The sequence below is a fragment of the Falco biarmicus genome, chromosome 1 (genome assembly GCF_023638135.1).
Source record: "Falco biarmicus isolate bFalBia1 chromosome 1, bFalBia1.pri, whole genome shotgun sequence".
NCBI classification, from domain to species: Eukaryota; Metazoa; Chordata; class Aves; order Falconiformes; family Falconidae; genus Falco; species Falco biarmicus.
In genome coordinates, this window is record NC_079288.1 from 27,651,179 (window position 1) to 27,678,175 (window position 26,997).

At 56.2% G+C, this 26,997-nt stretch overlaps 1 protein-coding gene across 1 annotated transcript in view; it reads left to right on the forward strand.

Moving 5' to 3' along the window:
- Positions 1–61: 61 nt before the first annotated feature.
- The window catches only part of MYO18B (myosin XVIIIB), a 74,255-nt gene continuing 47,319 nt past the window's right edge, over positions 62–26,997 (forward strand). The window contains exons 1-19 of the mRNA XM_056323604.1: positions 62–213; positions 892–1,629; positions 1,880–1,946; positions 2,174–2,286; positions 2,509–2,685; positions 3,391–3,589; positions 4,423–4,565; positions 5,679–5,779; positions 6,336–6,399; positions 8,086–8,230; positions 16,034–16,204; positions 17,122–17,212; positions 19,505–19,697; positions 21,071–21,151; positions 21,636–21,783; positions 21,921–22,080; positions 23,288–23,471; positions 24,250–24,442; positions 25,053–25,162. Of these exons, the coding sequence (XP_056179579.1) occupies positions 1,408–1,629; positions 1,880–1,946; positions 2,174–2,286; positions 2,509–2,685; positions 3,391–3,589; positions 4,423–4,565; positions 5,679–5,779; positions 6,336–6,399; positions 8,086–8,230; positions 16,034–16,204; positions 17,122–17,212; positions 19,505–19,697; positions 21,071–21,151; positions 21,636–21,783; positions 21,921–22,080; positions 23,288–23,471; positions 24,250–24,442; positions 25,053–25,162 (2,562 nt within the window). The 5' untranslated portion in view covers positions 62–213; positions 892–1,407. The remainder of the gene's footprint in view (positions 214–891; positions 1,630–1,879; positions 1,947–2,173; positions 2,287–2,508; positions 2,686–3,390; positions 3,590–4,422; positions 4,566–5,678; positions 5,780–6,335; positions 6,400–8,085; positions 8,231–16,033; positions 16,205–17,121; positions 17,213–19,504; positions 19,698–21,070; positions 21,152–21,635; positions 21,784–21,920; positions 22,081–23,287; positions 23,472–24,249; positions 24,443–25,052; positions 25,163–26,997) is intronic.

The window sequence follows — 26,997 nt, forward strand, 5'->3', positions numbered from 1 at the left end:
CCGGGGCTCCTGTCCCTGCGCCATGCCCCGTAACCAAGCCTCTGCTCCTGCAAACAGATACGGGACGAGGACCGGGGGCCACCCCCATCCACACCCCCCCTGCTCCTGTCGGTCATCCCTGGGGGGTTCATCAAGCAGCTCGTGCGGGAGACTGAGAAGGAAGCCAAGGCAGCGAAGCTGAAGAAGGAAACCAAGACGAGTGTGAAAGAGGAGGTGAGAGGTGATGAGTCCCATGCAGCGCCAGGGCATCCTGCCTTGATGCTGGCCAGGTGTCCCTGTCTGCCCCCAGCCCAAAGCGGTTCCTGGAGGGCTGCGGGGGCCCTGCCACACTGGCCACAGCCGGGAGCATGAGGGTTTTTTTTTTTTGCATGAGCTGGGTTGGATGGTGAGGCCTGAGCTTGCAGTGTGCTGTTGGCTGCGGCAGGCTGTGTCCCGGGCCAGCCACCAGCCTTGAGCAATTAATGCTGGAGACTTCATCAATGCAACTTGCCATTCTTGACTTGCTTAATTAGAAGGCAAGTCATTAAGCAGAGTGTGAGGCTCTCTGGTTCAGCTCACAGTGCAGGAAGGGAAGAGGAAGGACACCTGGGCACAGCACCAAGTGTGACCCAGGACCCAGCGGACGGAGGGACAGGCTATGGCCAAGCGGGAGGGAGGAGGAGGAGGAGGAGGATGCCACCACTGACTGCAACCATGCAGCCAGGTCCAGGCAGCCACCTGCAGCCACTGGCTGTGCCCAGACCCAGCAGGTCGGGGCTGGAGCTCCATGTCCTGCTGGGCTGTGCTTGACGTGGGCATCCTGCACTGGGGCTGTGGCTCCTGGGGCCAGGGCTGGGGTCAGGTCCTTTGCCCTGTCCCTGTCAGACCCGGCTCCTCTCCTTCGCTTGACAGCTGGTGGTGGAGGACAGTGAGGCCCGAGACAAGGACGCCCCAGCCGCCAGAGGAGAAGTGGCTGGCAAGGAGCAGCCACTGCAGAACGGGCTGCACGCAGAGGGACAGGGGAGCGAGGGGGTTGCAGCCCCCCCACGCAAGAAGCTACCAGCTGGGAGAGCAGCACCAGGGCCCAGCCACAGCAAAGCCCCATCTCCTGTGCCCAGCCTGGCAGCAGCTGCCCCCAAACCAGTGGAGACCCCTCACCTGGAGGCTCCCAAGGCAGCAAAGCCATCATGCCCTGAGAAGAGCCCCAAGGACCCCCTCCTGGGGGGCAGCCCCTCAACTCTAGCCCCCACACCCAACAAGGGCCCCCAGTGCTGCAGCAAAGTCCCAGCAAAGGAAGGGGACGTTCCCAAGGGGACGGGCCCTGAGAGTGGCAAGAAGGAGAAGGGGGCACCCCCGAGGCACGAGGAGCCCCCAGCCAAGGTGAGAGCCAGGAAGGAGCTGGGACTAGCCAGGAAAGAGCCCGAGAAAATGAAGAAAGATGTCGGAGGTGGCAAGAAGGAGCCAAGGGAAATCAAAAAGCCTGGAAAAACTGCAAACAAGTCAGAAGGTCTCAAGGGGGAGCCAGGAGGGATCCAAGAAAAGTCAGAAGATGCGGTAAAGGAGGTGGGGAAGGCAAAGGAAGAGCTGGGAGAGGGTAAGGAGACAGCAGGAGAGAGCAAAGAGACAGGCGAGAGCATGGACAAGGACCAGGTAATGTGTCCGCGGACGTGCTGGGCTCTTGCCTTGGAGCACCGATGCCATTTTCTGGTTTCATGCAGCTCTTCCCATTCGTGTGGGCTCAGCAGGGGGATGGGGGGCAGGTGACCTCCAGGGCCAGCCAAGCGGGCAGAGGAGGGGCAGGGGTTCTGGCTGGAAGTGTTGCTGTCCATGGGGCAAACGCAGTTTGTCCAGCTCAGTTTTCCACTGGTTCCTGCACAATTCCCCTCTCTCCTCCCCACAGGCTCCGAGGGACGTTTGGTACGAAGCAGAGAAGGTCTGGCTTATCCAACAAGATGGATTCACCCTGGGTAACTTGCCTTCCTCTCCCTCGCTTTCCAATGCCAAAGCTGTGCCGTGTCTCCAGCCTGGCTGTGGGTGTGGAGCAGGGTGGGCGCTGGGTGCTGTGCCAACACCATGCCCCAGCCTGGCTGCGGCTGGGGGTGTCCCCTCAGCAGCTCCCCATGCTGCAGCCGGCTCTGCCCCGAGCTGCCTCGGCTGTGCCATGCTGGAGGGACACACCAGCCTCTCGTTGCAGCCACGCAGCTGAAGCCAGATGTGGGGACACCCGAGCTGCCAGCCGGGAGGGTGAGGGTACGCAGGGAGGCGGACGGCAGCGTCACCGAGGTGGACGAGGACAGTGTGCAGCGGGTGAGCCCCCTCCTCGGTTTTGGCTTGTGCAGGGACGGGAGCCCTGCCCACAGCACCTGGTGCGTGGCAGTGCTCGGGCAGGGTTAGACCCGGGGCAGCCCTGCTGCTCAGGCCGTCGGCCCAGGCTGAATGGGCCCAAGGTGTCAGGGTGACGGTGGGGTCCGGCACAGCCCGTGCCACGATGGCAGGGCTCGAGGGGGGGCTCTGGCTCTGTTCCTGCAGACCAACCCCCCCAGCCTGGATTACGCTGAGGATCTGGCCGCGCTCATCAACCTCAACGAGTGCAGCGCCCTGAACACGCTGCAGCAGCGCTATCGGGCCCGGCTCCCCTGCACCTACGCGGGGCTCAGCCTGGTGGCCATCAGCCCCGGCTTCATGGCCAGCAGCAGCTCGGGGAAGGTGAGCGTGGGGAGGGGGGACCGTGGGGTGGCTGGCATCTCCCGTGGGAAGCGGTCACCCAGCCCCGTGGGGACAGTGGCGGTGGGCGCCGGGCGCTGCGGTGCCGGCAGGTGGCACCGTGGGACCGTCACAGCGCGCGGGGGAGGCTCGGGCTGAGGGCGCGCAGGGCCAGGGATGCTCGGGGCCAGGGATGCTCCGAGGACACTCAGGACTGCAGAAGCTCAGAGCCTGCAGTGCTCAGGGGCAAGAGGTGTAGGGACTGGGGATGCTCTGAAGACACTGAGGGCTGGGGACACTTGGGGCCAGGCAGGCTTGCAGCTGGGAACTGCTCCCACCACAGAAGTTTTCCTGGAGAAAATCACTGTGTTGCTGTGACTGCACGCCCTGAGCAGTCTGGGGGTGCCAGGGCTGGGGAGGGAATGGGCCAGGGGTGCAGTGCCCAGGATGGTGCCTGGCAGAGCTCTTGCTCACAGGCAAGCTGGAGCGGGTCCTGCGGCGGGTTCCCTGGGTCAGTCCCCAACCCTCTGGTGCCGGTGCTGTCAGGCTAGGCTGGTTGGGCTGGGAGGCATTTCCCCTTCCCCTGGGAGTCTTGAGGGCTTCTGCACCCTGAGGAGAAACCATGGCCCTGAGCGTGGATGTCTTTAGGATTTTCTCTACAAGAAGCCTGTTTTGGGATGTGCTTCCCCACTCTCTCCCTGCCCACAGGCACTCAAGGGGAAGCGGGACAGCATGCCCCCACACATCTTCTCAGTGGCACAGAGAGCCTACAGGAACCTGCTGATGCAGCGGCAGGATCAGGCCATCGTGCCCCTGGGGCGCAGCGGGGCTGGGAGGACCACATGCTGCCAGAGTGCGCTGGAGTACCTGGTGGGCATGGCAGGCAGCGTGGATGGCAGGGTCTCAGGTATGGGGCTGAGCGGCCACTGCGAGCTCCAAGCCCCAGCAGCAACGCAGTGAGCCCCAGCAGTGGGGCTGAGGTTTGCTTGGTGCTGGGCAGAGGCAGCACACCGAGACTGTCTGCGCAGGCTGGGGAGTGCACACAGATGCAAAGGTGGGGCTGTTTGCCTCCATTTGACCTGTTCCCAGTCTGATTCATGCCCCTTTGGGGTGGCTCCCAAGCACCTGGGTACAGCTGTGTGAGCGCAGCATGTGCTGGTGGGGCTGCAGCCCAGGGGGCAGGTGAGCGGTGGGGCTGAGAGTGCTGCTGCCGCTTACCCATCCCAGACCAAACAGATTTGCTATTTTGATAAACACCAGAGTAAGCACCAGAAGGGAACTGCGTGCTTGGGGCAGCACTTTTCCCATCTGATCAAGTTACTGGTGACGTGAGAGGAAGCACTGTTAAGCAATCAGTAGCTTTAGAGGGCAGGTTTAGATTTCGGAGGTCTGGGTACACCATGCTCTTGCAAAGGGCTGGCAAACAGCCTGGAGCAAGGTGGAGGTGTGGGTGGGCTGGCATGTCCCCGTCCTGCCCATGTACATGTGTTCCTATGGTGCAGGGTGCTAACCCCGTGCCCGGCTGGTGCCCCAGGTCCCCATGCACTGGGACAGACCCCCGGGAGGAGCAGGCAGAGGTGCAGCCAGGAGGAGAAGCATCCTCCAGCACCTGTCTGCAGCTCTGAGCCTGTGCTGGTGCAGCAGTGGCGCAGTCTGGCTCTCTCACAGTGCACAGCAGAGCAATGCAGGGCTGCAGCTGCTGCAGGCTGGCTCACGGGGCTGCCGGTGCTGGTTTTGCAGTGGAGAAGATCCAGGCAATGTTCACAGTTCTGGGAGCCTTTGGATCAGTGACCACCAGCCACAGCAGCAGCTCCACACGCTTCTCCATGGTTCTGTCGCTGGATTTCAGTGCCACCGGCCAGATAACAGCTGCTCATCTCCAGGTACCCCATGAGCCCTCTCATCTGGTGAGATTGGAGGGCTGTGGCAGAAACTGGGGGATCCTTGGGATGGGGGCAAACAGCCCCAGTGCCCCACTTCCCTGCCAGGCTGGGAGCGAGAGGAGTGACGCTCTGCTCTGCTTCTCCTCCTGGACCAAAGGTGCCCCAAATTGCAGCTGGGCAGAACTCTGCTAGCGGCGTGGTAGGGTCCCTGCAGCACGGCACCTCCTCCCCTGGCTGGGAGCACAGAACAGTGCTGGTATGAAATGTTGATGAGGAAATGTATAATTCAGCATCTCATTAGCAGCACCTTACACGTCAGCCTTGAGCAGAAACTTCTGAGGGCTTTTATCACCATCAGGGCTGTTTTGCAAAGGTACTTTCATCAGAGCTGCCTGTGCCCCTGGGCACAGATGGACGTCCACAGATGGACGAGAAGGCTTCAGGTGGTGTCTACTTGTGGACCACCAGGGCTTCCCACAGCTGCCCCAGGCACTGGCAGGGAGCTGATACCTGCTGTGGCTGTCCTGGCACTGGAACAGGAATGTGCCCTGGGAGCATTCACTCTCTGGACCACTAGTACCATCCTGGGATGCTTGTGGGAGACAGCAGGGGGGTCCCAGCTCCGCAGAGACTCATTCCTCATGTCAGTACTGGTGTTGAACTACCCTGACGGGGCTGGGGGCTGGTCTAGACTTGTCTCAGGCCCAAGCAATGGCTTATCCAGAGACTGTGGCACCTTTGCTAGGGCCATCGCATTGCCCAGACCTCTGGGGGTGGGGAGGGACCGTGGGTGCTGCACCCTTGCACTGAAATATTGCCCTTGATGCATGCCTGGGGCACGATGCAGCTCTTGCTTGCACACCCTGCAGTGCACAGCCCCATATGGGAGGAGCAGCCTGCAAAGCCAGCTGTGGCCCTGCAAGGAGCAATCCAGCCCCTCCTTGACAGCTCCCAGTAGCATTTCCCTCTGTCCAAGTGCCACCGTCTCCTCTCTTCCCTCTGTGCCTCGATGCCCTGGCACAGCAGCCACCCTGCCTGCACCGAGGGGCTGTCCCTGCCTGCACACTGGGTGGTGGGGGCTGCTGCTCATGCCTGCCTCTGCTCCCTCCCCAGACCATGCTGCTGGAGAGGGGCCGTGTTGCCCAGCAGCCTAATGGAGAGAGCAGCTTCAATGTCTTCCCCCTGATGCTGATGGGGCTGGATGCAGCGCACAGGTGGGTGTCAAGCTCCCATGGCACTGGGCAGCTCTGCTCCTCGCCTGGCTGCTCAGCTAATGGGCATCCCTGCTGCCAGTGGGCTCTCCTGTAATTTACACCTAAGTTGGCTCCAGCAACGTGATTTTTGAGACCCCTCTGATAGGAAAGAGGTTGTGAGAGTGAATACATTAGTGATGCTGCAAGGATTTTTATAGACTTAATATATTAGAGGTTTTCTAGCATTCCCTGGTGCTTTTTTTGCCCCTTCACTAAAACTGAAATTGGGCTGATCAGATGAGAGAGAGGTCCCTTTCCCTTCTTGCTTCTGGTTTTCCCCCCAGGCTCTGTGTCCCCAGGCTGCCCCAGGCGAAGGGTCCTGGTGTGTCTGGTGCCAGCTCCATCCCCCTGTGCGGGGCAGACCTGTGGCAGCTTTGCCCGTCAAGGTCCCTTGGACATTGCTGTACGGGGCTCTGTGGGTGTCAGAGATGCTGCCCGAGGAGAGGGCAAGGGGTTGGGGAGTACTGGGGGCAGGTGAGGAGGGAGCTTGACTCTCATTTTCTGTAACTACTTTCAGGACGATGCTGCACTTGCACCAGGTGGCTGAGAACAACTCCTTTGGGATCAAGCCATTCACAAAAGTAAGGAGACATGCTGCACAGCCACCTGCAGTGGGATGCTGTAGCACACCCCATTCATCACCCCCAGCTACAGGATATGTTGGGGTCCTTGGCTGCTGGGCCACTCAGGGTGGTGCTGCTGTACTGGTGCATGGAGGGAGGGAGTGGATGTCAGGGTGTGAGGAAGGGTCTGCCCAGCCAGCCTCCAGCCCCCTTGACAGCCCCATGGGAGTGGGGGAGCTGCCAGGACCAGGGCTGCTGCTGCCTGGTGTCTGTGCTGGGGTTTCAGACTGTCACCCCATCCACCCCGAGGACAGATCCTGCTGCTCCAGGGTCAACACTCCAGGTTCAACAACCCCTGATGTTCACCTGTGGTGTGGTGGCAGCTCCTGGGAGAAAAGCGCATCCTTTGGAGTGCCCAGAATGTGATTTTTAAGGGATAAAAGTACTGCAGTTGATTTCCAGCACCAGCTCCTTATTAGTCTGAGCTGTTTGCAAAGATCAGGCAAATTGCCCATGAGCCAAAGTGCTGGGGTGAATTGCAGCAATTTGCAGTTACATCATCTAGTGATGAATTCAGTGTTCGGTCTTCATTAGGGAGCTTCTGCTCCTGTCCAGCAGCTGAAGGAATTGGCTGTTGGGGCAGCAGCTCCCATGGAGGGCATGGTGAGGTACCGTGGGTCCTCACCCTGCTGGTACAGCAGCAGGCTTGGATTCAGAGATGGGGGTTTTACCTTCCCTTCACAGTCCCTGATTCCTGTGGGTCCCCTGTCCCAACATGGAGGGTTTTCCTGCTGGGATGCAGAGGGTCAGCAGGAGCTGGAACCAGCCCAGAAGGAAAGCCAGGGCAGTGGTGTGCTGCGTCTGGGTTCACTTGGAGTTTGGGGAAATTCATCAGATTTTCCCTTCTGAACAGTGCTCCAGGTGCTGAGCAGCAAAAATCTCACCAGTGGCATCGCAGCTTCATCCCTGCAGGCAGTGGGGATGGATAACTCCTGCTGTAACACCAGTGTCACAAATATTTGGGGTTTTTTATTGAGTCTGGAGAAATCACAGACCTCAGTTGTGTTTTCTCATTAATAGCCACCACACCAAAATCCTTTACACCAGGTGGGCTGGTCCTTGCTGAGATGGGGATGCTGCCTGCTGGAGCCCACGTGCAGTGTCTGCCCCAGGGCTGCACGTGTCTACACGGAACAGCCTCAGGGCAGGGGCAGAGAGCCCTGACCTCTCTGTGGGGCTGCATTTGCCAAAAAACCTGCAGGAGTCGTGGCCGGGGCTGCTGGGGCTGGAGGTGGGCAGATGAGGTCCTGCTGGTGGCTGGAAGCGGTTTGCTGGCCCCAGCACGCCTGTGGGGGGGTGTATTTTGTATTTAGCGAGAAGTGAGAAGATATAAAACGTCTATCCCTGGCTGCTGCTAAACATCTCTGCAGACACTCCTGAAGTGGGGAGTGGAAATTATGTGTAGTCATATGATGAGGAGACGTACCCAGGCTTGTTCCTAACACCAGGCTCTCGAGGAATCTGCCGGGGGCTTCTCCCACCACTGTCTGAACTGTTTCTAGGGTCCCTTATTGGCTTTTCCTTGCTGCCCATATGGTTTTCACATGCCCTTTTGCGTTTCCCCCATGTATCCCCCTGTGCCTGGCACCTGCGGTGCTCTGGCAGAGGCAGTGATGTTTCCCCTCCTGTCTCTTTCCCCTGCAGCCGGAGGAGAAGCAGAAAGCCTCAGCAGCATTTGCCCAGCTCCGGACTGCCATGGGCACGCTGGGCATCACAGCAGAGGAGCAGACTGCCATCTGGCGCGTCTTAGCTGGCATCTACCACCTGGGAGCTGCTGGCGCCTGTAAAGGTAAGCAGGGCTCCTGCCTTTCCTTTCCTTACACCTCATCTCAGTGCGGGGGTAGGGGAGGGTGAGGAAGCACATCCCAGCAGCGTTCGGTGCTTGGGGGCGTTGCTGGCAGGGAGGTGCATGGGAGCGATGCTCGACCGGAGGCTGTTGCATGGGCAGTGGCTCTGGGCTCTTCGTTGCCCATGGAGGAGCTGGGCAATGCTGCACGCTGGCATCCTGCCCTGTGGGGGCTTCTGGACCAGGTCTGGCCCCCGCCATGGGCAGACAGGACGGGGGCTGCAAGGCATTGCCTTGTGCCAACTCTTCGGGAAGGTCCAGGGTAGGTAACTCATTTGTTGGCATGTTGTCCCCGACGACACTGCGAAGGGACAGCTTCAGGTAGCAATAATTTTATCACCTCTTGAGTACCTAATACAGTAACTGAATTATAATAGGATGAGTCTGGATGAAGATTGTATTTATAAAGACTTCGTTAATACAGGCATATAGAAATTGCCTTATCCCTTATAAATTATTTTAAGATGTGCTCTAACCCATTTTAGAGACAGCCACATTGATTTACACACTTCAATTTATGAGGGCTACATAAAGGCTGCTATAAACTAAGCCATAGACATTTATAAATGTCTCTGCAACATGTCATAACACATCTTATGTTAATTTATGCCATTAATCATTTATTAATTATTTTAAAAGGATGAATGCTGTCGTCACTTACAGCTAGCTCTCTTTCTCCTTCTCTCTGGTGTTCTCTTTCCCCATCTCCATCTCCCCTAATACCCTTCCAACTTCTAAATATGACCCTGCTGTCTGAGGCTGAAGTGTGAGATAAGGCACTTGGAGAAAAAAGAAAGTCCTTCTGCCTTGAGATTTTTCAGGAGAGCAGATTTTGGAGACGTGTCTCATGTTAAGAGTGACCAGCTCGCAGGCGGATGGAGGCATGGTTACTGTGTTGGCTGTGGAGAGTTTCGCTGGGTTTGCTCAAACTTACTGACTGTTCCATCCCAAGCATCCTGTAAGTCAGTCTAGAAGTGAATCGAGTGCTAATGTTCAACAAATCTTGTCACAGTTATTTCAGCATGGATGGGAATGTTAATTGCAGGCCCAGGCAGGGCGGTAGCTTCAGAGCAGACTTGGGTACAGGATTAGCAACCAGAGCATGTCTCAGCATCACTCACTCTGGTATTGATTCCCCCATCGTGTCTCAACAAAAGGGGAGAAATGAAAGGAAATATGGATAAAAAATGGATCAAAGCTGGATGGAGCAAAAGTCTCAGTGGGGGCAATGACTCTTTTAATGTGGTTAAACCTGTCTCCTGATAGCCATCTCTTCCCTTCCCCTTTCATGCACTTTGAAGTTGTGTATTCAAAATCCTCTCCTTGAAATCTCACCAAAGGGAGCCTCATCGCTGGTTTTTCACTGACATTCAGGAGCGCAGCCAGGCACTGCAGCTGCCATCGCAGCCTCCGCCACTGCCATCCCCACCACGTGCCGTGCTCTGGCTGCTGGGCCCCAGTGCAGGTTATATGCACTCTTTTTTCCTTCTGCTGATGGCTACCATCTCGTCACAAATTCAGTTTGTCTAGGAATAAACCCAGAGGAAATAGCACCACCTCCTTCTGGCTGGAAGTGGAAAATATATTTGCAGCTAGACAAACCCTGAGAAGAAAAGGTTGAATTTCACAAGCCTGCTCTGTCCTGGTGTCAGCGTTTCCCGTTGCCTTTGAAACCTGTTAGAGCAGCTCTTTTTGTGAGAAAGCAGCCAGAGGCCAGCGAGGCATCCTAGGTACCCATTCACCTAAGTACTTCCAGTCCCCTCTGTGGGCTGCAGAATATTACGTATTTTCATTTATTCATCATCGCCTCTTTAACTGGGAAGGAGGTTTCAAGCGCAGCTGGGGGTTGGCATTCAGCTCGCACTCAAGTTGTCCGTTTTGCTGACTGTTATAAAAATAAAGCATCGCTGCTTTCTGTGGGCTTCCCACCGCATGCCTTTAATAGAGGCGACTGGGTTTCCAGCAGCTGCAAGTCACTGAAGTCCTCTCAGTGCTGCAGGCATGTGTGTGCCGCAGCCGGGAGCCAAGCGTGGCTACCCCCACCCCCCCATGTGCACTGGCACAGCAGAGGCTGCTGCAAAACCGGTGGCTTGAACCCCTTGGATGGAGGAAAGCCAAAAGGGCAGGAGGCAGGGCTGGAGCCTGCTGCTCATGTCAGGGAGGCTCCGAGCCCCCCCAGACCCTCTGCAGAGGTTGGCAGGGTCATGGCAGCATCCTGCATCTGCTGCCCTCCCGCATCGCTGTGCAGCCAGGGCTGGTTCCCCACAGCAGCAGAGGGGTGGGAGCATCCAGGCAGCTGGGGAGGATTTTGGTGTCTAGTATGGGAGACCACCAGCAAGTAGCATGGGGTCAGTGATCAAGCTGCTGGCAGCCGTGGGCTACCGTGGCCCCGGCTGGGTCCTGCACAGCCCCACCGCTGCAGCACCGTGCCCTTGGGAGGCAGGAGAAGGAGCATCCGTGTTTCAGACCCAGGAAACCGAGGCATCGAGCAGTTTGTGAGCTGGGCTTGGGTCATGCCAGGGCTGAAACAGATTAAGGGGCTGAGCCTGGGTCCCATGTGCCAATGTGCAGGGCCCTGTTGTGTCTCTCCAGGGTCTCAGGCAGATGAGGCTGGCAGGAGCAGCAGGGATGAAACCCCCTTGAACACCCTTTTAGCTGTGTGAAATGGAAAGTTTCCAGAAGGGCAGGAAGCCATTTAGCCAAGTACAGTAATGGGGATGTCCATCAAAATGTGAGAGGGAAAGCACCTGGCAGGATCTGACTGGAATTAATTATGCAGCTTCCTGAGCGCAGATGTCAATCAGGAGTGGACTCGGGTGACTTACTGCTTTCTCACCAGAGCTGAGAAAAAAGCCTTAAACCCGTATTATTGCTGCTGTTTTACAGCCTCTGAGACGTAGTGACCTTTTCTTAATTGATGTGGAGATGGCACTTTGTTCTTAGTTCCATGCAAGCTCAATGCCCAGAGTTACCCTAATTTTTTATTGCTGCCTGTTGCTGAAAGGAGGAGGGAACAGCATCCCTGTAATTAGCCCTGCACCAGAGTTTCCCTTCTGTGAAAAATGTATCGGTGCCCCTGGGTTGGTCACCGTTGCAGAGGGGAAAAAATGCGTGGGTGGCCGTGGTGCGGTGGGTGGGATGGAGCTGCGGCACTGCTGCTGGCACAGCCCGAGCCTGGTGCTCCGGCAGCGTGTGGGCTGCTGTCAGGAGGGGAGCACAGAAGGGGCCAGGCAGTAAATCACATGAAGCAACATCATGAAGCCGTGTGCCAATCATCCCTCTCCCAGCAGCTCCACCTGGCAATGCTCTCGGATACCTGTCTGCCTGGGGAGTCTGTAAGCCTTTGCAGTTTGTTTGGGGAAGCGGGGGGAGCCCCCAGCAGCCCCTCCTTTCCCTGGGATTCCTGTAAGTGCAGAGGACACAGTTTTGCAAGGAAAGCTCGGTGATCATTGCTTGTGTTTGTGAGGCTTGGAGCCACTTGTGTGTTCCCCGGCACTGACTGCAACAGCCAAACTGGCGTTGGAGGGGAACAGAGAGCAGGAGCCAGCGTGGGGAGCCTCTGCCCCGGCTTTAGCTTCGCTTTCCCATGCCCAACGGCAGCCTGGGGTGGTTAAATCCCTGGCTTTGCAGTAGCTCTGTGCTATGGGTGAGCGAAAGGCCACCTCGCTCCTGACGGGAAAGGCTCCTCTGTCTCCTGCATCATCATGTTCGTCAAAATGATTCTTGGAAAGGATTGCGTTAGGGCTGGCCTCTTGATCTTGCCAATTTTTCTCTCTCTCTGTTAAAGCCTTTTACTCTTTGGCACCTGGGTTTTCTTGCTGTAGGGGGAAGTGCAGCTGATTTTGCATGTTTTGTTTTTGGTAGGATGGTGGCTTTCTGTGTTTCTTGAGTTGAAACCCTCAGGAGCAATAGTTTTGCCCTGATGAAGCCTGATGGGAAAGACCTAAACCAAGGCAACACAGTCTCCAGGGGCTGGATCATCATGCAGTGACCACCCAGCCACAAGCCCTTGTACGCTGGAGGATGTCCTTAGGATTTCTTTTTCTCAGGCAAGAAGATTTAAACAGAATGGTGCATCCCCCCTCCAGGGCAGGGGGACCCCTGTTTGGAGCACAAACTGGGTAGAGCTGCATGCTCTGCTTCCTGGGTCTGCAAAATGAGGAGGTTTGCTGGAAATTGTGTTTTGAGCAGCTCAAGCCCCATGCAGGGAGTGGGGAGCAGGTCCAGACCTGCAGGCAGTGGGGTGCCAGGGGGGTCTGCACCCTGGCGCATCACTACTCACCATGGGAGCTGGTTTTCCTATGTGGCCTGGGGTTTGGAGCCAGGGGAGCAGGAGCAGAAAACACCGGGAGTAGCTGGGGTCCTGGCTGCAGCCTGGCTGCTGCTGCTGGCTTGTTGGGGGCCTGGGGGGTGCTGGCTTGGGGATTCCTGTTAACATTGCCTCTCCTTTGCAGAGATTTTAACGAACACCACTGCAGCCCTGGGTCTGGGCGGGCTGTCTCCCCACACGCCGAGTTATGACGCTATCTGTTCAGTGCTCTGACATCTTTATTACAAACAGTCGGGGAAATGCAGCCAGAATGGCAGATTTCTTTAATCATGCTATTACATAGCTCTTCCCTTTGTTTATATATAGGTGTTAGTATGTCATACATCAGGCAATGGGTCAACAGAGAATAGACTGGAGAATTTAGTGCAGGATAAATGAATTAACCATTCAGGTCAGCAGGAGCCTCCTTTCTCTCCCTGTCCCCTCCCAGGGTAGTAAAAAGGAACAAATGGATTTGTCCCATTAGCAGTGCAAATGTTTTAATGACAAAATAAGTGGAAGAAAAAGGGCAGGCTGGCAAAGTGTGCCCCATGCAGCCAGTGGGGTGTGGGAAGGCAGGTTACTGGGGCTGCCAACCCACACAGCTTGCACGGGCAGAGGGCTTGTCTGGGCAGCGAGCCAGTGATATAGCTCCCTCTGCTCCTGGGCACTACTGCTGTCGGCTTGCAGGTACCAGCCCCAGCAGCAGCAGGTATGGGGGTGGGGGGATGGGGGATGTAAGCCCTCCAGGCTTCCCTGCTGCTCCTCATGCCTCCCAAATTGAAGTAGAAAATGGGCAACACATGGGCACGAGAGTGAGATGAAGCTGGTGCTGACCCTGTGTTTTCTTACTGCTTCTTTTAAATATTAAATGGGCTGAAGTAATTACCTTTTAGGTGTTAGAGCTGGAGTGTTTTACCATGGTCACATTACACCCAGGAGGGCTGCGTGCCACTGCCGCTGTTTATATTTTATGAAGTGTGAAATGGTGTCTGGCCTCTCCTGAGGCGGGCTGGCGGCTGTGGGGTGGGCAGATCTGCGCCTCGGCAAGCCGTGGGCACAGTGGGGTTTGCAGAAGCACCGTGCCCCTGGGCTTGCTGAGCCCCTGGGCTTGCTGACTCAGCACACGCCAGCTGCTTACAGTGAGGGTGTAATCTGGGGAGCACCAAAGGAGCAAATGCCATTGGCGAGGGAGCATGCCCGGGGGATACCAACATGCCAAGCAGCATTGCGCAGCCTCGGGCACCATGTGCCAGTCAGACAGTGGCTGTTTGATTTTCTGGAGGTGTGAAATGTGGTGCTGCATCCCTCTGCCCAGAGCAGCAGGATGTCTTCCATGCTGGAGCAGCACGGTGGGAGCAACTGGTTTCCCTGCTTGCAACTGCTTCATTAGGAAGAGATGGCACTGTGGAGGGCTGGCCTGAGCAAAGCCCCTCGCTTGTCTTGGGGATGCTGGAGCAGCTGGCATGGGATGCTGGAGTGGCTGGTGTGGGATGCTGGAGCAGGCAGCATGGGATGCTGGCTGTGGGAACCCAGATGGCAAAGCAGGTCTGTGGCAGCCCTGGCCCTGCAACCCCTCCACTCCCCAGCATCCAGCGGTGTGAGGAGATCTTTTGTCTGATGGGAATCAGCTTCTGTCCAGCCAGCTCAGATGAAAACAAGTGAAAACAAAATAAATCAAAGCCTGGATTTTTGAGGCAATTCCTCTATCTGCTCCAGCACAGCCCTTGATGTTGGAGTCCTTCAGTCAGAATGAAAAATAATAGGAAAAGATCAAAGGGGAAGGGAATAGGGGGGTAACTTACATGGGCGTGCTGTGAAGCAGCCCCCCAGGCCCAGGGAATGTGGCTTTTTGCTGCTTTGTGCATCACCTCAGCTGGGAGCAGGCACCCTGGTCCCCCTGGGACTGGCTAGGATGAGGCCATCTCTTGCTTTCCATCCCAAACCCCTGCCACCAGCCACCTGCTGTATTTTAGGGGCTCGTCTTAGCCATGAGCCCCCAGGCTGGCTTCTCATCCATCACCACCTAAAAGTGCTACCTTGAGGTCTCCGGGCAACTTTGCTTGTCTGTTTCTGTTTCTACTCATCCCACGTGTTCTTGAGCCTGTGCCACCTGGCTGCCTCTGCAGCATCTTTCCTTCCTGGATTTGTAAAAGGATTTATCCCACAGATTGCTTCCCTATTGATTTTAATCATTAAGCTGGAATCACTGTTGCTGGATGTAAATACTGTGTGCTGGGAGGAGTGCTGCTCTCGGGCTGACAGGGACAGCAAACTTTGCTGGGGGCTGGGGAAGGTGATCCAGGATTTTGAGGGATTGGTTCATAATCCCATCAACTTCCATCAACGCATCTGCTAGTTCGCTGCACGGAAGCTCTTGAAATGCTGGCAGCAGCAGTTTCATGGTCCACCTGGTTCCTGACTTGCTCTGAATTGCCTCAGAACATCTCCTTGGAGCAGGTCTCCTCTCTGCCCGGTCTCACAGGGCAGGTGGGGTGCTCTGAGCAGTGGGGAGCACTGTAGCAAGGAAAATAGGTTCAAAAGCATTGGCTTGAAATCCTTAAAGTTGTGAACTGACTTCTGGCCAAAAAACCCCAAAAGTCCTCTTCTGCTGAATGATTGCCCAAGGGACAAATCTGTCAACCTTTCTCGAGTCAGCCAGCCTTTAATTTAAGTGTCGTGCAAAGCTGAGAAAATCCTTACAGCTGTTGTGAGCAGAGGCACGTGTGTAGGGAGGGCAGCCCCACGTCCTGCATGCTGTGAGAGCGGGAGCCGGTGGACCACCAACTCCAGTCCCTGGAGAGAGATACGGGAGCTGTCCCTGAAGAAGGGATTGCAGGAGGAGGTGGATGGACTTTAAGGAGGAAGAAGCTTTTCAGTTGAGTTAGTGACATTACGCAGATGGCGAGTGAGGCAATGCTAGAACTCTTCCTGGCAGCCATACCTTCAAGGTGGCAACCGTCTTGTGATGTGGGTTGATTTGTAGCTGTTTTGCATCCTCGTTTCAGCCAAGCGTCTGAGTGCTGCTGGGGGGGCAGAGGCCCCCTTCCCTGCCCACCGCGCGGCTCCTGCCTGCCTTGCCCAAGCCAGCTCGTTGCCCAGAGGGCATCCAGGCTGTGGTCTGCAGGGTCGGTGCTCTGAGTGGGTCAGCAAGGGCAGTGCCTGGTCTGAAATTGCCTGTTAGGGATGCAAGGGAAGGGCTGATCCAGCAGTCTTTGGGGAATGGCAGGGAACTGGGGTGCACTGGCACAGCACCACCACTCGCCTCTCCATCCCACACTGCAAACAGTGGTCCTTTTGGGGTTTTATTAGATTTTTTTGTGGGGTTGCACATGGGAGTGGGCAGGAATGCTTGCTGGAGGCACCAAGCTTGTGCCCAGCTCCGCTCAGGCTGGCTCTGCCTGAGCCCTTCATGCTCCCTGTGTTTTCCTCCCCAGTCGGCAGGAAGCAGTTCATGAAATTCGAGTATGCGAGCAATGCCGCAGAGGTGCTGGGCTGCGATCTGGAGGAGCTCACCACCGCCGTCTTCAAACACCACCTGAAGCAGATACTGGCACAGGTCACGACACACGGCCACCAGCTGCCTCTGGCAGAAGAGAGCTCGGCAGGTACCGGGATGCTACATCCCTTTTTCCTTTATTTATGGGTGGTATTGAAATGCTGTGCTCTGTGCTGCTCTGGGCTCTGTGTGAGGAGAAGATGAAGGGTGTGCTGCAGGGAGAGGCAATATGCCCTTTTTTTTTCATGGCAGTGAGGTCCATTTAAGTACATTCATATTAATTAAATCATTAACTGTCCTCTGTCATGTAGCTACCCTCAGCTCTACAGCTGACCCTGCTTGTCACCCTTAGGGACACGGAAAGATCAGGTGAATTCAGATACTGCCCTTGGCAGATAAGTGACGTGGCTTAAATGCTGTGAGAGCTCTCCCCAGAAAAGGGAGGAAACACCCCAAACCAGGAGGGCAGCAGGGTGGGCATCCTTCCCCCGTGCGCAGAAATGAAGCTGTGCTGGTGTTGTGCACCCATGTGCTGCAAGGAGACCTGGACACGGCGGGGAGCTGTGCTTCTGCTGGACAAGCTGCTGCTGAGCCATTATGAACCTCAAATTAATATATGGATCTAATTCAGGAAGGCAGATCCAGCATGCACACGGCAGGAGCATGTGAGATATTGTCCAGCTTTAAGATCAGCTTTTCCACACTGGTCTTGTCTTCAGCGATAGGATTACAGCCAGGCCCCTGCAAGTTATTCTGATAAAAGCGAGAACTTGCAGAACTGGCCTTTAACATGGCAATGGTTTTATTTCTTAAGTATATGTTAGGGAGGAGGCACTAGAGGAGCTGAAGGCGGGCAGGTGGATATGCACTGCTATCTAACTGGGGCAGGCAGAGGCTGAGAGCTGTGCGGGTCATCCTGCCCGCCGAGCGAGGGAATCCCCTGCTACCGGCTGGGCTCCATGTGGGCTGAACTCAGCTGGAAATAAATGATGTGTATTTGCCTGCTCTTCTCTCTGCCTGCGCCAGGACCGAAGATGACGGGTGTGGAGTGCGTGGAGGGGATGGCTTCAGGTCTCTACGAAGAGCTCTTTGCTGCAGTTGTGTCACTGATTAACAGGTACGGAGCTGCTGAGGGCTGCACTGGGGGTGTCTGTGGGCGATGGCTCCTTCTCCTGGGGTTGCTGAAGAGGAACCTTTGCTGGGGGCTCTCCAGAGGAAGGCACAGAGCAGGCAACTGTTGCCTGCTGAAAAAAGACACTTATCTGAAAATCTGCGCCTGGGAGAGTGTGCTGGCACTCAGGACCTTCTACGGCTGTCAGCCCTGCACGAGCCGGCAGCGGGGCCGAAAGGCCCCACGGAGCCGCAGTCTCTGTATGTCCGGGTGTTGCACAGGGCACCGTGTGTCCTGCCAGCACGGGCAGCCTGGCATGGAGACCCGACAGCGGCGGTGCCCGGCTGGCACCGCTGCTCCTGCAGCAGCTAAGGGAGGCGGCACTGTGAGCAGACGTACTGAGCAGTGGAGAGGAGGGCATCACGGCACTGAGAGGAGCAGCCTAGCTTCCTATTAATAATAGATGTGACTTTGCAGACTGAAATCAAGGTTACCAGTACAAGCAGAGCAATAAACCAGTCAGGGAATCCCACAGCGAGCCCTGCAGGTGCATGGTAGGGGTTGTTTTGTAGTAAAAGCTTGATTGCAGGAGAGGTTCGAGGTGTCAAGAGTGAAAGGTCTGGCACTAGAGTAGCTGTTGAGGTGCCCTGTGAGTCTGGGTCTGCGTCCTGCTGCTGGGTGCTGGTGCAGCTGAGCAAGCGGCACCTTCCTCTGCCCCAGGGGCTGGTCTTCACTTGGCTTATTTCCATCTGGAAAGCCAGGATGGCAAGGACATCCTCTGTGGCCTGATACATCTCTTTCTTCAGGTGGTGTAAGTCCAAAACAATCTATTCAGATAAATAGAATAATTTAACACTGGGGTAAGGATCAGGCCCCCAAACCATTCAATTTTCTCAGTTCCAATGCACAAGTCAATTTGTTGAATTCAGCATCCACATAAAAGCTGGTGCCCAAAATACTCTGTCTTGTTACTGTAGGTTTATTTTAACCTGCAGTTATTTAACCTGCAGAATATTTTTATTGTAATTCCTAGCAACCACACACCAAAGGGAAATTGCTGATGGTACTCAAAGGACTGACAGAAGAGCAAAATGTTGCTGGTTCTTCTGAATGATAGCATTAGCTCGGGATGTGTCCCAGGTCCCCTCTTCCCTTTAAAGGTAGCTTTGTTTTGCCTGGCTTTATTTTCCACACCAGCCCACCAAAGCCTATTAAGCTATTGCAACAATGATCCAGGAGGAGAGGCAGGTTTCAGTGCATCATGAAAATACTGTCTCCTCAGTCGATGGCAATGGTGAACCTGAAGCTTCAACTCCAGCTGCAGGAGGGTGCTGTGATGAAAATCTGCAAGGAATTCATAAATTGTTTTGTTTCTTCATTCAACCCTGTGCTTTCACGGAGGTGCTGGCATCCTCAGTGGCCCGTGCCCACCCAGGAGAAATGCATCCCCTTGAGTCTCACTGAAGCAGTGGTGGGCTGCCTTGTCAGCAGGGCTGTGGGGAAAGGGGCAGCACTGCAGCTGGGGAAGCAGCACACTGCGATGCCTGTTTCAGAAATGAGCATTAAAAACAATCTTAGAGGTTTCCCATGGTCAGACTCCACTGCTGTCCCTATCTGAAATACTGGAAAAGTCTGCAAGCAACATTTGAAGAAGTAAACAACTCTCTCCCAAGAAGCTCCTTGATGTCTGCTGCTCCGACCACACATGTTCCTCTTACAGATTTCCCCAGGAGCTGAACACTGACAGCTTCCCCTGTAGAAATGCCACAGACAGTGTGGCACAACATGGCAGCTGGGGCTCTGGATGCTCCCGTTGTCCTCAGCGTTGGTGTCACATGCCAGTTTAGGCACTTTGCAAATTAATTGCTCCATCAAACAATACATTTGGATGAAGATGTAGTACTTTAAATACCTTAAGTGCCAGGATGGGGCTAAACATGGGAAGGGCGGCATCTGGCCCCAGCCCGCTGTTAAGTGTTTGTTAGGCCAGGCTAGGAGCAGTCGGTGCCATGTGTCTCCATCCAGGCTGGGAGGAGATGCTTGGCTTAAATAGATCAAAGAAGAGGTGGGTGAAGCAAAAGGGGTAATCACAGGAGCTGTGCCAGGAGGTGTGGGTGCTCCCTCACAGGAGACACTGGGAGAGAGGGAGGGGGGAAGCACTGGGCTGGTCACTGCTACATGGGATGGTGCCCACCCAGGGATGTGCACGTTGTGGAGAGGAGGCAGTGTTACCTCTGAAGGGAGAGCTGAGATGCATCTATGGGTAAAACCTGGTGGTGTGTGCGGTTCTTTCCCCAGGTCTTTCTCCTCCCAGAGCCTCTCCATGGCTTCCATTGCGGTGGTGGACACTCCTGGCTTTCACAACCCACGGCACCAGCGGAGTGAGCGAGCGGCGACTTTTGAAGAGCTCTGCCACAACTACGTGCACGAGCGGCTGCAGGCTCTCTTCTATGAGAAAACCTTTGTTTTGGAAATGGAGAGGTACAGAGAGGTGAGGAGCAAGGGGTGAGAGCAGCATCCTGGAGAGCAGCTTCCAAGCACCTGGGGACGGGGCTGTCTTTGACCCAACAGGTCCCTGTGCCCTGCCGTTGTGTAACCAAATAACACACTCAGTAGCTTCATCAGGAGGGATGTTGCAGAGATGAGGGGTCTGTATAGAGTGGTGGCTTTGAGCTGGGTCTCTCTTCTGCCTTGCCACCCCAGTCACAGATCCTCTTGGGTATTTCTGACATGCCAGAGATGCCAGGCTGCCTTGGTATCTCTTTGGACATACTTGTTCCAGCTCAGGAGGCTTCGTGCCCTTCTGTTGGTGCAGTTGAGTTTTTCCTCAGGAGATGAATAATCCAGAGTAGAAGGGGAAATGATAAATTATTGCAGAAATGAGCTGCTGAAAGCTCTACAAGGAGAGATGAACTTGTTAGGCTTGCAGAAGTTACATTAATACCTCTAACCCTGGGAAAGTACTTGAATACCCATAGCTTAATATTCACACATCACTTGTGCCAAGTAAGTATATACGTGCTTGCTCTTCAGTAGTGATGAATGTGTTGTCAAGCTTGAAATGGCGGAGGGCTCAGCAGGCTCGTCTTGCCTCGGCTTTGTTGCTGTCCGAAGACGGCTGCCCTGGTGCAGGACATGTCTCTGTGAGCCTCTGGACTGCAGCTGTGAGCCTGAGCCCCAGTGACACATTTTCTCCCAGAGTTGGGTCCCACATGAGGGTGGTAGTGGCATGTGCCCTTGGTAGGAAGAAACTTGGGCCCTGCTGCTGCTCTCAGCCCCACCTGCATGCTCAGGCTGCAGGCCTGAGTCCTGAACAAAATCTCACCGTGTGTTACCATGGAGAGACACTAAAGCTACAACTTCTGCTGAACATCCCCGGTTCATATGTGAGCAAGAGCAAGCCTTGCTTACTGTGCCCATCGCGGGGGGCTCCCCCTGCTCCAGGGCACAGTGCTGGTGGATCGGGAGCGGGTGCTGGAGCTGGGGGTGGTGGGTGAGCCCTGCAGCCTCAAGCCTTGCAAGCTGCAAATTAAATAATTTATTGTTTTCTTGGTGCTTTCTTAAGTCTTCAGTTGTTATCATATCCATGATTTATGCAGCTTGTCTGGCATCCACAAAGCGCTGCAGACCCCCGGGGGGCATGGTGGCCCTGACAGCCCTGCCCAGGGGGCAGATGCGGCCATGCCCCCGTGTGTGGTGAAGGTGTCTCCAGTGGCTGCTCCACTCCCCCGGGGTCGGATCTCTGCAAAGCCGAGCAGGAGCAGGGCGTGCACCATCTTCCCCCAACTCCATGCAAACCTACCTCCTCTTGGCTTTCAGATGCCAGACCGTGACTGAAACAAGCTTTTAAATAATGTTTTCCAGGAAAATGTTGAGGTGTCTTTTGATCTTCCAGAGCGCTCTCCACTGGCCACGCTGTCCATCATTGACCTGAGCTCCTCACAGGTAACCTGTCCCCGTGGCCGTGGGGGATGCTGGTTGCTCTGGCTGTGCTCGAAGCATCCTCCTGCTCAGAGGAGTGATGCTTTCAGAGACAGAGTGGGACCTTGTGGTGTGTTTTGCACAGAGCAGCCCGGGGTGTTGCAGTGGTGGAGGGGGCACAGCATTAACTAAGACCTTTTGGCTTTCTAAAATATAAGCCCTGCTCTTGGTCAAGCCCTGCACCCCGGGCACCCCTCCCAGCCTGGCTGCAGAGCCAGGATGACTGGTCCCTCTTGGGACACTGCGTGACTGTGGAGGTCTTGGGGGTGATGTCCAGAGCTGGATCAGGCCAGAAGCCTGGTCTGGGGCAGGGGACACAGCTGGGCAGTGGCACTGGAGGGCAGGATGGGGGTGAGGTGGGAGCAGGCTGGCATGGCTGTGGCTGGATCCAGCTGCTGGCAGCCCTCCTGCCCCTTCCCTGTCACCCAGAGCCATCTTCCTCGGGCAGCCACAGGCGCTGCCTGGCAGCCCGGGGGCCGATCGCAGGGGGCTGCTGTGGATCCTGGATGAGGAGGTGCTGATCCCAGACTCTGGGGATGGCACTGCCTTCGACCGCCTGTGCTCCTACTTTGCCACGAAGAGACCTGACCAGGAGGGTAAGTTGGGGTCAGCTCGGCTGCCCATCCTTTGGCATCACCATCTAGTTTTTGAAATTTAAGAAATCACGTATCAAACTAAACTGCTTGCTGGGCTTTTCCTCTTGGGCGATTTTGGGGTGCTGTTGCTATTGCAGGGGATGGCTACATGCGTAAGTGCGAGCAGGTGCTGCACTTTGAGATCTCCCACCAGCTGGGCACGGACCCTGTGCGCTACGACTTCACGGGCTGGGTCAACAAAGCCAAGTTCAACCTCTCAGCACAAAACGCCATCCAGGTGCTGCAGCAGTCCAAGGTGTAAGTACAGGGGAGGTGTCACGGCGCCAGCAGCCATCCCCACGGCCGTGGGAATGGGTTGGGGAGGCTGGGGCTGGAGACTGCAAACCTGCCCCAGCTCCAAGAGGCTGTTTGGGGTATGGAAGGCAGAGGGTTGCGTGGGGCATCCCAACAGAGAGGAGAGGACCCACAGTCTGGCTGAGGTCAGAGGAGCTGCAGGCAGCCAGAGTGGGCAGTGATCTTGGTGCTGGCTGTAAGGTGTCCCTGAGCGTCCCCCCACCTCCTGCCCAATGCACAGCCTGGGGGACAGAGCTAATCTGCCCTTGGGTGGGCAGGAAGGGGATGGGATCTCAAGTGGATCCCATCTGTGGGGTTGCCTGAGGCACTTGCCAACACTGGCATTGCATTGCTGGAGTCCAGCATCACCCAGGGGAAAAACTACAAGAAAGCCAGGAAAAAACCCCACACCTTTCAACGCAGCTTTGTGGGAATCCTGAGAGTTTAGTTAAGGTGGGGGGAGCAGATGTCAAGTGATTTGACTTACAGCCATCAAACCCCGGGGCTGACTGACAGCCAGATGTACACGTTGTGATCACAGTAGACGCCACAGAGTGAGCTGGTGAATAATGCCATGGTGAGCTGCTCTCCATCAAAGCTGCCTGGTTTCTGCAAGTCAGCAGATCTGTGCTGTTGATGTTTCAGTGGGGGTCCCCTCCTGTGGGTGTGGCCAGGGGGTAGGATGGGGGCCACCGAGGGGACCCCACGATGTCCTCGGCTCTGCAGTGCTGCAGGGTTGGGCGTCTGGCACGGGCCGGTGCCGCGAGGCATTGCCAGCCGAGGGCAGCTCACTGTGCAGCAACCACACAGGTTTCCCCCGCTGCTTCGAGGCACCTTGTAAACTAAATTGGAATTGAAATGTAATCGAGCTGTCTGTGCACACGGGATGATTTTAGCCTTCTGCTTAAACACTCCCCAGCTCATTTTGTTTCGGGCTTCAATTCAGGGAAGTTTTAACAACAGTGAATAGCTCAGTGCCCAAACCAGGGAGGAACAGAGAGGTGGAGGGTGTCCCAGCACACTGCTTTACTCCATGGCCGGGTGCCCTGCAGCAGCACCAATGTTGAATTTGGGGTGCTGGGCGTTGTATCCCCATTGAAGGGGCTGGGAAGCAGAGGTTCCCTGGCACCACCATGGCCCCACCACCCCATCTTGTTGCTCGCCCTGACAGAGATGCCGTGAAGGAGCTGGTGTTGCTGCGCTCGTGGGCACCACTGGCCTGCCATGCTGTGGCAGGGCTGGAAGGATGCTCCCAGGCGGCCCTGCACCGCAACAGCTGCGTGAGGAAGACCTTTGCAAGCAGCATCGCAGCTGTGAAGCGGAGGTCGGTGTGTGCTCAGCTCAAACTGCAGGCGGTGAGTGTGGGCACCGGACCCCTCATGGCTGTGGGTTGGGGTGTTTGCAGCACTGCATATCCTGATCTCACACCGACACCCTGCCATTCACACACTCCTCCTTAGTGGGGAGCCCCACACCCCCTGGCAGGCACCCTGTGCACCATGGGGCTGGTGGCCACCGTTGTGGCTCTGTGTCCCTGCAGGGCTTTTAGTCCAGGATTCTGCTCTGGCTGCGAGTGGCCGCGAGCCTCCCCAGCGCTGCTGTCACTCAGGGAAAGCATCCCAGGCAAACAAATCATTAAGCAGATTACACACACACCTTGCTGTGCTGCTACTTAATCCTCTTAAGCACTCAGACAAGTAGACTGGCCCTCCGTGCTGGGGACATTCCAAGCTTCTGCTATCTCAGCCATAATTAGGTGGCTAAACTCTCTTGAGGAGATGAGGCTCAGCTGACTCCTTGGCCAGTCCACTTTGTGGTCCTGGCTGTCCTGGCAAACACCTGTCCGGCAATCCTCGACCCTGGTAACTTTTTGTAGCCCATCAACTGAAAACACGGGACATTAGGAGGAAGGGTCCTGCTCAGCATCTGTGACCTGCATCTTGGGGTCACCTCTCTGACTGAAGCGGTTGTTCCTAACATGCTTTAGAGCACTGAGGGCTTTGAGGGCTCTGAGGATGACTCCTTTACCTGCCCAGACATCCTGCAGCGGGTGCATGGGGAGCATTTCCCACTACTGTCACGTGCTGCCCCGTTGTCCCCCTCTGTCCACACTGACCTCTGCTTGCCTGGCAGGACGCGCTCGTCAACCTTCTCCGACGGTCCCAGCTGCACTTTGTCCACTGCCTCCTCCCAGGAGTGGGGGCAGAGGGGCCAGTCCCTCGGCTCCCCGCACCGCCCGACACAACCCTGCAGCTGGATGTGGCAGCCCTGCGAACCCAGCTGGAGGGGACCCAGCTCATGGATGCCCTGCGCCTCCACCGCATCGGTACGCCCGGCCCTTCGCCACTGCCGTGTGCAGTGCCAGTCCTGTCTACCAGTGCTGCCCTGCTGGTGGCTCAGCGCTTCCACGCTTTGCTCATCATTCTCCTCTTGTCAGCCCTACATCAAAACCCCCAAGTTTTACTGCTGTTTCTTGCAGGGGTTCCCAGCCCCTCTCCTGCCTGCAGCCTGCAGTGCTACTGGGCGGCACAGCCTGGGCATGGCAGCTGCAGCTCCAGTGGGAGCTCCCCTGGAGCATCCATGTGTCAGGCGGGACCTGCACCAACCATGGTCACAGTCCATGCCAGGGGGAGAGGGATCCATGCAGGAGGCTGTGGGGCACCTTCTGCATGACACGAGGTGCTGGGATGGCATCTCACCATCTCAAGCGCATCCCTGCTGCTTCTCTACTCCCTCTGCCCTGCCCTCACTGCATCAGTTTCTCTCCACTAGGGGCAGATCACCCCCATACCCACCACCTGCTATGCCTTTAGCTGTGCACAGGAGGTGCCACCCTTCGCAGCAGCCCCCCACAACTGGTTCCCTCCCCAATACTTTGGTGCAAGCCGCATGCCCCTGGGCTGGTGTGGTCCCCAGCCGTGTCTATTTGCCCCCAGGGTATGCGGATCGCCTGCTTCTGACCCAGTTCCGCAGGCGCTTCCAGGTCCTGGCTCCGGAGGTCATGAAGAAGCACACCTCTGCCTACGAGGTGCCGGATGAGAGCAAGGTGTGTGCTGGGCTGGGCTGGGGAATGTGGGCTGAGAGCCCTACATGGGCCTTTGCCAGTGCCAGGGCTCTTCCAGCCCTGCCTAACGTGGTCAGGGCTTTCTTTGCAACAAGGAGCAATTCCTGGAGGTCCCTGCAGGCAGCCCCTGTGCTGACATTGCCCGTACCCTCCATGAGCCCAGCTGTGCTCCCTCCAAACGGGCTGGATCACACCAGCATTCCCCTGCCCTGGGCCTCACTCAGGCATTTGGTGTTGCTGATATTATTCCTTTATCTGCTGTAGGCTCAGTACCCACAGGTCTGTGGGCTGCCGAGCTCTGGCGTCACAGCTGTGGGTGATGCTCCTTTGCTCTGTTGCCACAGGACCCACCACAGGTGGGAACACACATCTGGACAGCTGTTGAGGAGCTTTGGTAGCAGGGTTCTCAGTGCAGGTCTGGGGGTTCTTAAACACAAGGCTGTGCCCAGGCACTAGGGATGAAGGAGTACAACCCCATTCAGCAGGGCTCAGAGTAGCACACCAGCGTTCACAGTGCTGCCGAGAAACAGCGACTGGTTTTGGAAGCCTGCGGGGTCAGCCCGTAGGGTCAGAGATCTCTAGTAATGATCAGGAGTGATCTGGCAGCGGCTCTGTGTCCTGCGTGGGTGCAGCCTCATGCAGCACTGGGTTGCAGGGGGTGGCTTTGCAGCCTGCTTCTCTTCACCCTGCCCATGCGTGCCTGAGCACGGAGGGACATGGGTCCTCCAGCAACTTGGCAGAGCAGCCAAGCTCAGCTCTTCATCCCAGTTTCTCCCCCTGAGGACTGTTTTTACAAAGGCAGTAAACATGCCTGGTGTGGGCTGCATTTGCCAACGTTATTGCACTGTGGAGAGGACTTGGAGAAATCAGCCTGGAAATGAAGCCTGTTATTGCTTCTTTTTAATACTCAAGAGGAGACAGCTTTGAAAAGCCTGCTTGCTGAGGGCTGTGTCTTGATCATCTGGTGCTCTGGCTGTATGCCTGGTAGGTCTTGTTAGGACAGGGCACAAACTGTGGGACTGGAGGCATGTGCAGGGGCCAGGATCTGTGTGTTGCTATGGCCAAACATGGCAGCACCCCATCCCTCTCCATGGCTCCCCAAAACCCAGCTGGCTGAAGACCAACCAGGCAGCATTCCCTGGGACCCAACAGAGCAGCGACCATGGGGCTTCCTGGGGACTGGGCATCATCTGCCTTCAGGCACCTGTAAAGCAGCAGCCCAGGGTGGCTCTTGGCCTCATCCCACAAAGCCTGAAAGTCAAAGGAGCTCGGGAATGAAGGTGGAGATCTGCCAGTTTTATCGGTTTCATAATAAATATGTAGCAAAACCTGGGGACAACCTCCTCTGCCCCTGGAACAGGCTATGAGTGAGGCGAGAAGCACTGAGAGCCGGGAAGAGCTGAGAGGAGATGAATTAAACATGGGCGTGTGCTCTGTTGTGCAAACTGCCAGCCAGTGTGTGCAAATTCAGTTAAGACCTTGGGATTTAATAAGACAAGTTTGACAGTTGGAAAAGGTCAATATTGTTATTAAATGCTGTAAGGAGGCAGAGGGTGCCCTGTTGGCAGCGTGTAAGCAGGGGATTTGAAAAATCCCATCCTCCTGGAGCTTGTTGCCACACAGTTTTGTTAGCTGGAGACTTCTTCCCAGTAAGCTGCAGTAACTCGGCTGCTGGAACAGGAGATGCTGGTCTGTAGCGAGGGTGACTGTGCAGCGATAACTGACCCTGTGCTTGCACCAGCCCCACCGTTGTGGATGGGATGGGATTGTCCTGCACAGCCCTGTGCCCGGCCTCAGTCCCAGCAGTATCGCAGGAG